This window comes from Coturnix japonica, chromosome Z, assembly GCF_001577835.2.
Source record: "Coturnix japonica isolate 7356 chromosome Z, Coturnix japonica 2.1, whole genome shotgun sequence".
NCBI lineage: Eukaryota > Metazoa > Chordata > Aves > Galliformes > Phasianidae > Coturnix > Coturnix japonica.
In genome coordinates this window covers 50,884,069-50,897,667 of record NC_029547.1, presented here as the reverse complement: position 1 = coordinate 50,897,667, position 13,599 = coordinate 50,884,069, and the positions used below count along the sequence as shown (strand labels likewise).

The following is a 13,599-nucleotide window of genomic DNA, read 5'->3' as shown; positions in this document are numbered from 1 at the left end:
GATGCAAGAAAAAGATACGAATTTAATTTGACTCCATGACCAATTCTTCTTCATTTTAGTGCTTGTGACACATCTATATGTGAAACATGCAGAATTTTGTCTTTCTGGCACACCTGAATGAGCACTTCTGCCACTGCCATCAAGCAGCGATCCTCATTCCAGTCACAGACATGAAAGGTGCAGTGTTACTTGTTATGGAGAAATCCTCTGCAGATCTTCTTACTCAATAAGGACACACTTTCTGCACCCAACTCATTATTACTTCTAATACCAATGTTTTCAATTCTAAACTGTATTTCCCTGTCATTTTAAGTCAGTGCTTTGACGTGACCTTTTTGTTTTCTTTACAAATGTTAAGACCACACACTCTGAGCTCTGCTAACACACTGTATTATGCTACTATTAGACAACTTTTAACATCACATCATATACATATTGCAGTTGCTGTTGGAACATGCCTTTTAAAAAATACCTTTATTGGATGAAATTGTCTCTTCCCCAAGAAAAATCTGGTTCTTCAATATAATTTATTATGCCTTTTAAAATTCTGTCTGCTCAATAAAATCTTTGCTACAATATAAATGCCTATAAAGAAAATATAATTTAAAATTCTGAGAGAAAACATTTCTTTTTCCTTCAACTTTTTTTTTTTTTTTTTTTCTTTTCACAAAATCCACACAGGCACCAAGGAAAGACTAACAATAAAAATAATTTACTCCCATACAACCTACTCTGGGTTGGAAACATTCAAAAGAGAGACTTCAAAGTTGTCCTCTGATGAAACTTTGGCTACAACATAGGAATTCATCTCAAAACAAAGGAGAGTCCTGTGTTTTCCACCCGTTTAAATCTGAAAACTTTTTTTTTTTTAAATAACTGATTTGAGTGTCTGTGGTATTTTCCTTGCTTTAACATACTTGATTGACAACTGGCTAAAATAACCGCTTTCTGATAGCCTCTGCACAGGGCCAAAAGTGGCCCATTATCACCAAATGGGATTATAATTGTAGTCATTACACTCCCAATTCTGACAACTGAACCTTAGTAGGTACAAGCTAGTGCTCTCACGAACTCCTCCAGTAGCAGCAATTAGAAATTTTAACATTCTGCTTGTTCAGTAGTTATGTATCACCAGAAAGCTTGTGTGCTAAAGGGACAACATAAAAAACCTCTCATTGCAAATTATTAGCTTTTTTTCATTTCTCGTTCCATTCTAATGTCTTAGTAGAGAGTAAGCAATTTAAGTGTAAGAGACATTTACTTTTGCAATTGTTGTCTTTGAAGTATGGATAGAAATACAGAAGAATTCTTCAAATCAACTAAGCTACATCTATCTAAAGCTAGCAAAAACACAGACTGAGCCACAGGTAGACATGAAACCACTAAAATCATAGCAAAGGTTTTTAAATCTTAAGTTCACTAAGATAATTTTCCAAGTTACCTTTAAGCAGTGATTACAGAATTTAGTGTAATTTGAAAAATCTCTATCCAAACAGATGAAATATGAACACAATGTTATACTCCTCTTTTAGAGACACTTGGATCATGTTAAGAAATAGACAATAAAGGAGGAACACATTTTTCTAGAATATTTGGAAAATACTTCTAGTCTACATTACTACAGCAGACGACAGAAAGAAAAAAGTAAAACCTAGTCAGCACTTGTTTGGATTATCTTTAGCACTGCAACGAGACACTAGGAGCTTTTGTTTCCTTGTAGTAGATTTCTAAGCATCCAGCACTGCACTGTTTGTAGGTGAGTTTTTGTTTGTTTGTTGGTGTTTGTTTAAATTATGAACTGAAAAATATTATTTGTCTTCATTCTGATTTTAAAGAAGTACATGTGGAAAAATTCTTGTCTAATATGCTGCCATTCATACCATTCTACTGTATATGATAGCACATATAATTTTTTCTACTTTGGAAAGGTTGCTAGATCTTTCTGACCAATCTGCTTCTTCCTTCAGTACTCACAATTATACTTCAAAGGAGCCTCACCACTATGCATTTTCCTTTATTATCTTTTCATTTTTATTTTCCTATCACTGCTGCTTTGTTCCGCACTCCTGCACATTCTTCTTCCTTTCCTCTCTCTCCTCCACATCCCATTCTGTCGTTCCCTCTATTTATGACTCCCTTTTTCTGTTTTTTGTTTTTGTGTTTGTTTGTTTGTTTTTAATTACACCTCCCTCCATTCATTTTGCCCTAACTTCCTAGATATCTGGGAGGTGTTTTAATTCACCGGACACTTGAAGATGCACTTTTTAAATGGACTTTGACGGTACTGTTCCTTTCTATACCACTATGATCACAGGTTAAGGATGGGACAAAACGATCCCAGCTTTGCTGTCCTGGCTGCTGCGGACGTCTCAGGAGGCATTTATGTTACTTAACCTTAGAAATCTGACAGAGGCTCCAAAGGCAGGAGGCTGGTTCTTCAAAGTTCACATAGTCAATAAAAATAGATAGGTACTCCACATCATGTAATTCTGAACCAGTGCAAAATCTAGTCAAGTGCTCTTAAGTGCTATCTGTCTTCATTAGCTACATACAGCCTAGAAAAACTAAGCTCATAATTCAGGCACTTCATTTAGGCAGTTTAAGTTAGGTGGTGAGAATCCCCATGGTCTGGAATGCATTGTTTGGAGCTCTTTTATGTTAGAATATGACTGTCTCTAGTCTAAACCGTTAATAACTTCAGTGATGCTCCAATTCAATTCCAGTTTCCCAACTGCTCCTTTACAGGAGAACAGAAGGGTAAGAGTGCATTGTTGTTCAGAAAAAATAAAATAAAATACTATACTATGAGGGAAGAGGTACTTGCTGCAGGTGTTAAATCTACAATAAATGCCAAATATAAGAAAGACTGCACTACTCATTGCAAATACAGAGATGAGAGTATCTCCCCATAGCTTCGGCAGTTGCGTTTAAAACTGCTTGGAAATTCAGGCTGTGAATCCTACTGCAGGCTAAGGGAATAGGGTGGAAGAATAAGTAACATGAAAATTGTTTAAAATAGAGCATTAGTATTTTCAAGGGAATACTGCTGCATTTCATGCCTGAGGGGGCAAATCTACTCTGATGGTAATGAAGAAAGTCTGTGAAAAAAAGCTATTACTAAAAAGCATCAGCTTACTGCCTTATCCTCTCACATTTGTTTTTTCCTTCCTTGATGTTTGTGTTAAATACGAAGCAATCAAAGCAGCAATCACACAACTAGAGCATACAACAGAGTTCTGAAGAAAAACCCAAAAAACTGGAGGTGGGGTGGGAGAATGAATATTTCCAACTCAGTGTCATATCCTATAGTTTAGTTTCCTTCATTTATAATATCAACCAAGGCTTGCAGCAGTCTGTCATCTCTATGCTTGTATGGTTTGGCATTGTAAAAAAGATCAACATAGTCGCTGTACAGACTTTCTTCTGAGTCTTTTAGCTGTGAGGGCTTGTTTAACTTTTCGAGGGCTTGATAGAAGTGTTCATATGGAATACTTAGCTTCTCACTTGCAGTCTTCTTTGGCAGTCGCTTCTGAGCCATCTGTCTGCTAAAAGCACTTCGCAGTAAATGCAGCATAGCCTCTGATGGGAACTTATCTTCTGCTTTGTTACTGCTGCTACTGATATCCTGAGTTACTTTGCTTTTTTCACTCAAGTTCTCCTGTGTGGTGTGGTCCTGGAAAGCAGATTGGCATAAAAAGTGGTTAAGCATCAATACAAAACTGGATTAAGATTTGCTCTATTAGTAATTTTCACGTACATGTGTGTAGATGCTATTTTTGTCAGTTACGACAAAAGAATCAAATCTCCCTACAGGTTATGAAGTTACTCAGATCCCACAGTGGAAGGATGTGACTTGTAATTTTACAGTGACATTTGTCTTAGTTTCAAAAATATGCCTGGCTGTGCTATGGGAGACATTTCCATGGCTATCCATATGGAGGAAGTACACACGGTGGTGATAGAGACTCCAAATGTGCCACATACCCTTGTGGAAAGGATTGAATTAATGCTTCCATGTTATCTGCTCCACAGATGTTCTTACCTGAGAAGACAGTGAACTTTGGCTTATCTGAGGCCATGACATTGTACTTCAATAAACTCTAGAAGGATAGTGCCAAGTACAGATGTACAGAGAAATCAGTGATGCACAGTCTCATTTGAACAGTTTCCTATGCCTCGAATTCTGTAGTATGAAGCTGCATGATGTTTTTCTACTGAAAGACTCACTTCATCTTGAGCTGATTTTTATATGTTTCCACCAAGTTTCTCCTACAAAACTACTTGAATCCAGTTTTATTTTTTCCCAATTTTATTTTACTTTATTTTGTCTGCCACACTTAATTTTATGTATTTAAAGTCCATAATCATGTTTCCCTCAATCTTCTCTGAAGAAGAAGTTTAATCTCTTTATACATTATGGACATTCTAATTACTTAAAGGGGACATGAATAGATGGGATGTAATGAATTAAGTATTCAGTAGACATTAACATAATCGCTGGTACAAAGGCCACTTCAAAAATAACGCCTCCTCTTCTATGAAGTTTGCCCACTACATCAGAGACAGTTTGAAGACCATGGAGCATGTTGCCAGTCTTGTTTGAACTGTGTACCACATCCACTATACAGTCTTGATACGGTGCCTTCTGACTTGCACTTCTTTGGGCTGATGAAAGATGGACTGTGTGAGCAACACATTACAAGCAACAGTGCTGTCATAGCAGCTGTGGTTCACTTCTGCTGATGCAGATTTTTATGACTATGTCATTCAGGCTCATGTTTATCACTGGCAAAAAAATGCAAACCTATTGGTGGTGACTGTGTTGAAAAACATGTTTTGTAGCAGAGAATGTGCTCCATCAAACAGTGTTATTGTAGTCTTTTTATCTGTTATCATTTCCTCTAAAATAAGAGAAGGTACTACATTCAGAGTATTGTGATCATTTGCATCCAGAAACCCACTGCTATTCTCAGAAGCCCCAAATACATTTGTTTTCCATAAGAACTCTGTCTTATGGGTGAAAGGGGTGAAAAAGGAGCTTGCTGCTCCTTGACTGAACTGTCTGAACTGTCCTGACTTTTGTGATGCATTATATAACAAGCGTACTTCAAAACTCCCTAAAAACATATCAGCAGATTCTTCTGGGATTCAACATTCATTCTAACCAGAATTAGAAAAATTGTGCATTCCTCCCTCCTGTACCATCAGTTGCATAAGCTGTTGAATTCAAAGCTATAGTATCAGCATCCTCTTTCCATACTAAAACTGTTAGGTGTTAGACTAAAAAAAACCCTGAGACTAATAAAAGTATCAGTTTTGCTGACAAAACTGCAATGCTTGCACAACTCACAAACAATCTGGAGCAAGAGGAAATAAATGTAGAGTATGTTTTTACACTACAAAAAAAAAAACCAAAAACCAAAAAACAAAAAACAAAAAACACAAAAAACAAAACACTTCAGTTTTCTTACAAATTTGAAAATACATAAAGAAAAGAATTAATGTGACACTACCTCTACAAGGTCTGTCATCTTCTCCACTCCTCTTCTGTCATTTTGTACAGCATTGTAAGATGTGTATACACGTGGTTGTTTCATATGCTCAGGCTGGGTATCAGTGCCATGCAAAATCAATTTCCAATTTACGATTCTTCCTTCATTTTGTATTCTTTTGGACTAAAGGACAAGACAGCATTAGCATAGGTTGTAAGAACATAAGAGGAATAAACAGAGGATATTTTATCATAAAGCAGAGAGAATTCACTAAAATTAAAAAAAAAATAAAAATGATTCTGCCAACATATAAATTTAGACCTTTATTTGTAAGCCCCTAAAGACTGACTGTTGGGGACAGAACTTATCAGAAGATGGGATAAGCATCAATGGAATTTCATAACAATATTAAAATTACTGAATCAGTATTTTGTATTATTAATGTTCACTAAGCCAACAAAATGGCAATTTTCTTTAAAAAGTTGCCTACAAAATGTTTGGAATAACATTCTGCAGTGATGTATATCAGCGTTCTGAATGACAGCTTATAGAAACAAGAAACAAATGCTTTGTACATTAGTTTTGACACTGATCTTTAAAAAGCAGAGAGACAAGTACAGAAAACAATGAAATTTTATTTTTCCAAAGCTTCTTTCAGAATTTTTGCTTGTTTATTTAGTGGCTGAGCAGAACCACTGAATCTCTTCTTCACTATAGAAAGTTTATACCAAATTTTACGTATGAAAGTTATATGACAACTCAATTATCAGTAACTCTGCATGGTGATCTGTTATTCCAATTAGTCATTAAGGGGAAAACTCATTTCTGGAACCAAAAAACTCTTAACACATTATTTACTGTAGACAAAAGGTTACTGTACTGAAGGTTTCAGGAACCTGTTGCAATTGGAAAAAGAGAGAGAATCAAAAACAAAATGGCCTTCTTAGGTTTCTTCTAGAAAAATGCCTTATTTTAGTTACAAAGAGCAGGATATCTGTAACCATGGGGTTATCCGTAAGCCTACAGTATTAACACTATAGAGTTGTCAATAATATTTACTTCTACTGCCTTGTCCATCTGTTCAGTATTAAACCTATATTTACAATTCGAGGCCAATAAGGGTTGGAGACTCAGTGTCTGATAGGAAGCATTCAGATTCTTGCATGATCTGATCCCTAAGGACAAGCTGATTAACAGACACTTTCAATGAAATTCTCCAGAGATGAGTGAGCTCTTATTCTTACTTTGAAAAGAATGATTTTTCAGCTGCCTATCAAACATCTCCTGGTGTCTCACTGTTGCAATTCATATTCCCACATGGCTTTAATAAACTTACTTATTTTATATCTGTAGATTTCTTGTCTTTAGTCATTATAGGCTTTTCAGCAGTCATTACTCTTGAGAAAGAGGTTAGGGGGAAGATATGTAACGGAATAGCTCCCTAAGGTCACCAGAAATTCATTAACTCAGAAGGTTTTGAGTTAATGACAATTATGTCTGTGTACCAAGGAGAGACTAGGTTTATCTTGCATGCTTTTCTGAACAAAAGAACTAATTTGCAGTTAATCATATGCAAATTTGATTACATACTTAACACCATGAATCACAGAAAATTATATGAAGAAGTGATTTCTTTCAGTGACATATAATGTGAGAAAAACAGGCATGAAATTTCTTTTGACAGGTACATGTCAATGAAATGAGTATAGTGCATTGCATTCATGTAAGAACAAGAAAATCTGACTGTCTTTTTTTTTCTGGCTCAGAAGAACCTTTAATCTTTAATCCAAGGGATGCTTTGTTTAAATAAACTCCTGTTACAGCTTGCTTAATGCACACTCAGTATTCAACATATTTGGTAGTAGTTGTGATATGGTTAGTGACATGTTAGCTTTCAAACTTAGCTGGATGGTGTGCAGACATACTTACCACATCAGTAATCCTTAACACCCAAGTGCCTGTTGGATTCTCGCCCCAAGTGTGCACAGACATGAAATCCCAGTTCTTAAAGCCATTGGGAGATTTATCTCTCTCTCTCTCAGCCAGTAAGACAGTGCTGGTCCCTGTGTTAGTGCAAAATCAACAGTAGAGACTGTTCATATGTTTCCCCTTCAACTTTCACACTGTTTGCTTGCAAGCTATGTAATGTAAAGGTACCCTGAAAAAACACTATTCAGCAGTGGCTTGGAGAGTGTGGAATGTGCTATTTCTGAGGACTGGTTACTTTAACAAACAAGCTTATGCCGTATGCACCAAGGCCTCACCCTGAATTTATCATTATATATTTTTTGGTGAGTGAATATAAACCATTACAGTCTGGAACTCTGAAAGGGTGAAATGTATTTGTATTGTTATTACTGTTACAAAAATTCACAAAACAATTCTGCTGCAGAAGAGATTCTACTGGAGAGCAGATCTGTTGTGCTGATTTGTATATAAGCAAGGAGCAAGGGAGCTCTATTTATGTAAGGGGAGCAGAGAAACCCCAGGGAGCCTAATCACAAGATAAAAATACATCACATTTGAAAAGTCATGGCTGTCAGGCAAAGTCCCCAGTGACTGGAAAAAGAGAAACATCACTCTCATTTTTATGAAGGGTAGAAAGGAAGACCTGGGGAGCTACAGGCCAGTGAGACTATGTCTGTGCTTGGGAAGATCACAGAGCAGATCCTCCATGGAGCCAATGGAAAAGATGTCAAGACACATATGAGATAAGGAAGTGATTCAAGATAGCCAACGTGGCTTCACTGGTGGCCAATTTGGCAGCCTTCTACAACAGAGTGATAGCATAACTGGACCAAGGAAGAGCAATTGATGTCATCTATCTGGACTTCTGCAAGGCCTTTGACATGGCCCCACATTGCATCCTTATCTCTAAGCTGGGGAGATACAGATTTCAGGGGTGGACTACTAGGTAGATCAGGAGTTGGCTAGATGCTCACAGATAGAGAATTATAGTCAATGGCTCTATGTCCAGGTGGAGGCCAGTGAGGAATAGTGTACCCAAGGGGTCCAACCTGGGACCAGCACTTTTCAACATCTTTGTCAGTGACACAGACAGTGGAATCAAGTGCACCCTCTGCAAGCTCGCTGATGACACAACAGAAGGAAGGGATGACACCCAAAGGGTCCTGAACAAGACTAAGAAGCAGACCCACATGAACCAAATGATATTCAAAAGAGACAAGTGCAAGGTTTTGCACCTGGGTCGGGACAATCCCAGGCGGGTGTACATCTGAGGAGAATTCCTTGAGAGCAGTCTAGTGGAGAAGGACCATGGGTTCTGATGGACAATAAGATGGATGTGAGCCAGCAATGTGTGCTTGCAGCCTAGAAGGGCAACTGCATCTTGGGCTGCATCAAAAGAGTGGTGTGTACTGCATGCATGTCTAGGGCTCCTAGCAAAAGAAAGACGTGGAAGGGGTGGGACTGGGTGGGCTTTAAGGTCTCTTCCAAGCCATTCTATGATTCTTTTATTCTATGATTAAAGATAATAGTGTAAATGGGATGACATACATTTGGTAGGAAAGTAGAAAAAACAGTGAAAACTAAGGGAAAGAAGAGTCAGGCTTAAGACAAATCTCATGCAAGTTTGGGTGTGTAAGTATACTATATGTACAATATCTGAGCCTGCTTTGAAGTGAGATCATGAAACGACGACATGAACAAATCATGACTTATTATGAAATAGCCTGATGTTTAAATTCATTTGTTTTCTTTTGCTTTTGAATAATATCAGCTGAAGATATTAAAGATCATACTTTCAACAAAGTTGTTTTACTCATTTTCCTTTACTTTTCTTCCTCTCATGATGCTATTTCAATGCACCACAAGGATAGCTTGCCATGTTGTAGTACATTTTGTACAGTTGTACTAAGGTGTCAAACAAAGACATACTGGTGTTTTTTTTTTTACATACACCAGTGGGGAGACACTCTTAGATGAAATCTAGGGAGTCAGATTTCCTCAGTTTTCCATTAAGCCATTAAATCACAGTAAGGTTGATAAGCATTATTAAAGTATAATTTGACACCACCAGGGGCTCTCAATTTTTACAGGTCCTGTTGCTTGAAGGCAACATACTAGAAATAGTGCCTTCATCTCTAAAGCACGATTTACATTCATCGTCTTGCAAAAGTAACCCAAAACAGAAGAATGAAAAAGGGATTCAGATAATCAGTTCCTTCATTTCCTAGATGCTTTGTTCTCACACTCTTCACTGTGACTAGACTTGTGTAATTATGTATTTTTAATACACAAAGAACATACAGGTAGTCTCTAATGCATACCTGATGGAGACACCAGAGTGACGTGAAGATCTCCTCTCCGGGAGTATTCAATTGTTGCTTCAAGCTGCACATGCTCCAGAGATACAATTGAGTTCTCTTGACCCTCACAGGCTTTTGTGGGAATTTCAATGATGACCTCCTCATTTGCTCTTAATAATCTGGTAAAATTACAGGAGTTTTATTTACAAAAATATTTGATTCTGAAGCTGTCCAACAGAAACTATAAAAATAAGTTTCTGCAGTCAGATATGCTACATAATTATATCAGACCTAGACATAGTTGCCTCACTGAAACATCCAAACAGTTCACATGGAGTTAAAACACTGCAGGAACCTTAGTGCTTTTAAACTTTTGTAGTTAATACCTTCTCTAGAATAAAAGCCTTATTTATCCTGCACATTCTCAGAGCAGTACACATAGCATTCTATGCATAATTTCCATTACTAGTAATGAGAATGTGGTATCCAAATATCCAAAGAAATAATTCAGAAGTCAGAATATTGGATATTTGTCTTATAATGTAACAAAGAAGACTGGAATAAAAATGCATGAACAGCAAAGACAACATACATCAGTACTAGGTCAACACTGTGAAAGGGAGAGGCCTCATAAAATCAAATTGATAGTAAAATAACATAAATAGTAAGGTTACCAAGCAGCGACAATCCAAAACACTGCAGTCCATTTCTACAGAGAGATTTTTAGTGCACTCACAATATAATTTTTATCTTTGAAATAACGTATTTATTCCATAGAACAAACTTACATAGGAACAGGTAGAAAAAAAGAAAGCTCTTATTGATTAACCAGGTTACTGACTTCTGATATAACCTACCTGTACATTGAGCTCAGTTTAGGCTTACTGTGCTGCAGTCATTAGTGATTATGGCTTGTAACTCTTTTCAGCAGGCCCCAGAGACGCTTACGTTTCATAAGAGCAGTGCTGTAGATAGGACTAAAGCTAAGTATATCACCCTGGCTTCAACACACATTATGGTCGTCACATGAGAAGAGTTGCTAAGACTGAATACAGATGTTCCTTTTTAAAACTGCAAAATTTGGGTATCTTTTTCTTTATCCACTAATTGTAGTCTAAACACTCTTATTTGATCAGGTTTGGTCTCACAGCATTATCCACTCATATAAGATCACATAGTGATATTATTCTATGTGAGGCTTCACACTAGTTATTTTAATCAGTTTCACACTAAAAAATAGCAAACAAACAAATGTTCCTTTCCTATCCCTGGGGAATGCAGCTGGGCAAGACCAAATGAATCAAGAGACACATCTTAATTTCAATTTGTTTTAGAGCAATCTGTGTGCAATACTATATTTCACACTTTACCAAGAAACAAGCCTAACTACTGCTAACATCTTACCTTGGTTCAAAGCTTTTGTCTTTGACAATACACTCTCTCTTTTCTGGTACACCTTTCCATCTTCTGGGATCAGCTAACTCCACCAATGCATTTGCATTGAGTAGCCCAAATCCAAATCGGCTGTTCACCATTAGTCCCGCCCCATTCTTCTTCCATCCTGGATTGCCAGCCAGCGGATCATATTCTGAGGTCCACACTACCAAGTGCTGCATATCCCTCCACGTTAGGTTTGGGCTGTTGAGAAAATGATCCTGGTTAATTGTGTTGGTACTAACTATTGCTTTTCTCTTTGTTAGTATTTTCCAATATAAAGTGTTTGAAATGTACCTAGTACTGAATTTCTACAAAAAAAAAAAAAAAAAAAAAAAAAAAAAGACAGTGAATGCTTATTCTGACAATACTTTGGGTAGACAAGATTCCTACATAAATTAAGAACTGGTTATCTAGAAAGATTAGACTCCAATCACTCCAAACCCCTTAGGCATTAAATTTATCCAGCAAAATCATTATTTCCCACCAGTCTTCATAGAAGCTGGGTATGAATATTCACTGGGCATTTGATTCTATCTATCTGTGATTACACTCCAATCTTTAAAATATGGACCTAGCTTACATCATCAAAGGAGTATGCAATAGAATATGGAGCCAAACACATGCCTGCACCTTAACACTTGAAGTGAAAAGGCCATTGCCTTTCTTGTCCTGTCCTATTCCTTACCCCCACCCCCAAGTCATACTATCTAACTGTTAGTCCGGCATGGTCTGAACATATCTGTTCTCTGCCTGCTTTGAAAGTAAAGCCTGTGTACCTTTAATTATATGTCTCATCACTGCCAGGAAAGATTCTGCACATTGATTAAACACTTCACTCATACTCCTGCATTCTATCATCTTCAAATTATGCTCTCTTAGCAGAAGTACAGCCTCACTGCCTTTAAGTGCTGCAGATCGACTCAGTAAACAGTTATCACCAATACACTAAATGGACTAAAATTCCTTGGTCATTACATGTTACTTATGTAGGTTCCAATTTGCTAGACAGGTGTTGGGGCAGAAATCTGTTTAGTTTTGTCATCAGACTGAGCAAGACTGACTGACAAAAAGAGGAGCTGCAATGTGATATGGTTTAATTTTGAAATAGGCAATGTTTGATGAAAGCCAGTAGGGAACCATTTCAGCTGTAATTTTGTGGCATCTTACTTTGCTTCCAGAGCAAGAGCAAAAATTCCTGCTGCCAATGGTGCAGATGCAGAGGTCCCAGTGTGAGTCTCTGTACATTCATTGTGAAGATCAGCACTTGTCTGACAGAAAAACAACAAAAAACAGCATAAGTAAACAGTTGTAAATACTGTCATATCCACACTCTCAAACGTAACCACGTATTTTTCATTTGGTGTGTATTTATACATTCCTTATCAGCAAAAAGAGAGATGTTTAAATTTGATCGTGTTTCATTCTACAATTTTTACTTCAACTGTATTTTTTGTATCAAAAAGGTTTGTGTTAGAACAAAATACTCCCACTCTGAATATATTTTTTTCTTCTAAGGTTTCACAATAAGTGTTTTAGGCCTACAGGTGAATCATGAAAACAGATCATTGTGTTGGGCCTAGAACATTTAAAATTACTGCTTGCTAGAAAATTACTCATAGGATTAGTATTAGTGTTCTGCTCCTTCTTCAGCAGAAGAACTATAATTTGCAATGAAACATGTGCTTTATTTGGCAATTAAATACCACACTCATCTGCCTATGTATCTCTAGAAACAGAAAGGGGGAACACTGAGACCTTTACAACTCCTATCTGAAGAGTAATCTCTTAGGAAGTATCAGTTCCTCAGCTAACTTGCAATGACATTGTTTTAATCTCCATCTATATAATTCATTCTAAATTTACCATCAACTAGAGCTGAAAAAAAATCATAGGTCCTTCAGCATTATTTTATCATAGCAAATTTCTTTAGTACAAGTTATTTCTTGCACAGCTGATGAAGGTACAGGCCAATTTGTCCACTTACTGGGTACCTTTTATAGGTCTGCAAGCACCACTGTTGCTGTCATTAGTAGGAACTGAGGGGCTAAAAATCTTACGGAAAGTAAGTGTTAGAGTGACAACATGAACAGAGGCACTATATCATATGGGCACATTAACCTCACAAGTTCTTTTTGCATATACTCTGTCTCTCTTTATGATGAATGGAACCATCTTCATGCAGAGACCACTGTCACACTCAAAATGTCAGAAGATTTCAGCATGTTAATATAAATGCAACAATCAGCCACTGTTTTACAGTAGATGTTTGGGAATGCAAACATATTTTGGACTACAGACTCCCTACTGTCTGAAAACAAAATCACTAAGTGTGTAAAGCACATGAAAAGCAAGCAGTAGAAACTAAGCATTTAAGAACTCTAATTTGTTAGTTACACATATGA

The 13,599-nt window shown here is 36.9% G+C and overlaps 1 protein-coding gene across 1 annotated transcript in view; it reads right to left on the bottom strand.

The window, feature by feature from the left end:
• Positions 1 to 369: 369 nt before the first annotated feature.
• Positions 370 to 13,599, bottom strand: part of PCSK1 (proprotein convertase subtilisin/kexin type 1) — a 29,459-nt gene continuing 16,229 nt past the window's right edge. The window contains exons 9-14 of the mRNA XM_015849709.2: positions 12,365 to 12,465; positions 11,165 to 11,398; positions 9,782 to 9,939; positions 7,422 to 7,555; positions 5,514 to 5,675; positions 370 to 3,673 (exon numbers count right to left, since the gene is read on the bottom strand). Of these exons, the coding sequence (XP_015705195.1) occupies positions 3,311 to 3,673; positions 5,514 to 5,675; positions 7,422 to 7,555; positions 9,782 to 9,939; positions 11,165 to 11,398; positions 12,365 to 12,465 (1,152 nt within the window). The 3' untranslated portion in view covers positions 370 to 3,310. The remainder of the gene's footprint in view (positions 3,674 to 5,513; positions 5,676 to 7,421; positions 7,556 to 9,781; positions 9,940 to 11,164; positions 11,399 to 12,364; positions 12,466 to 13,599) is intronic.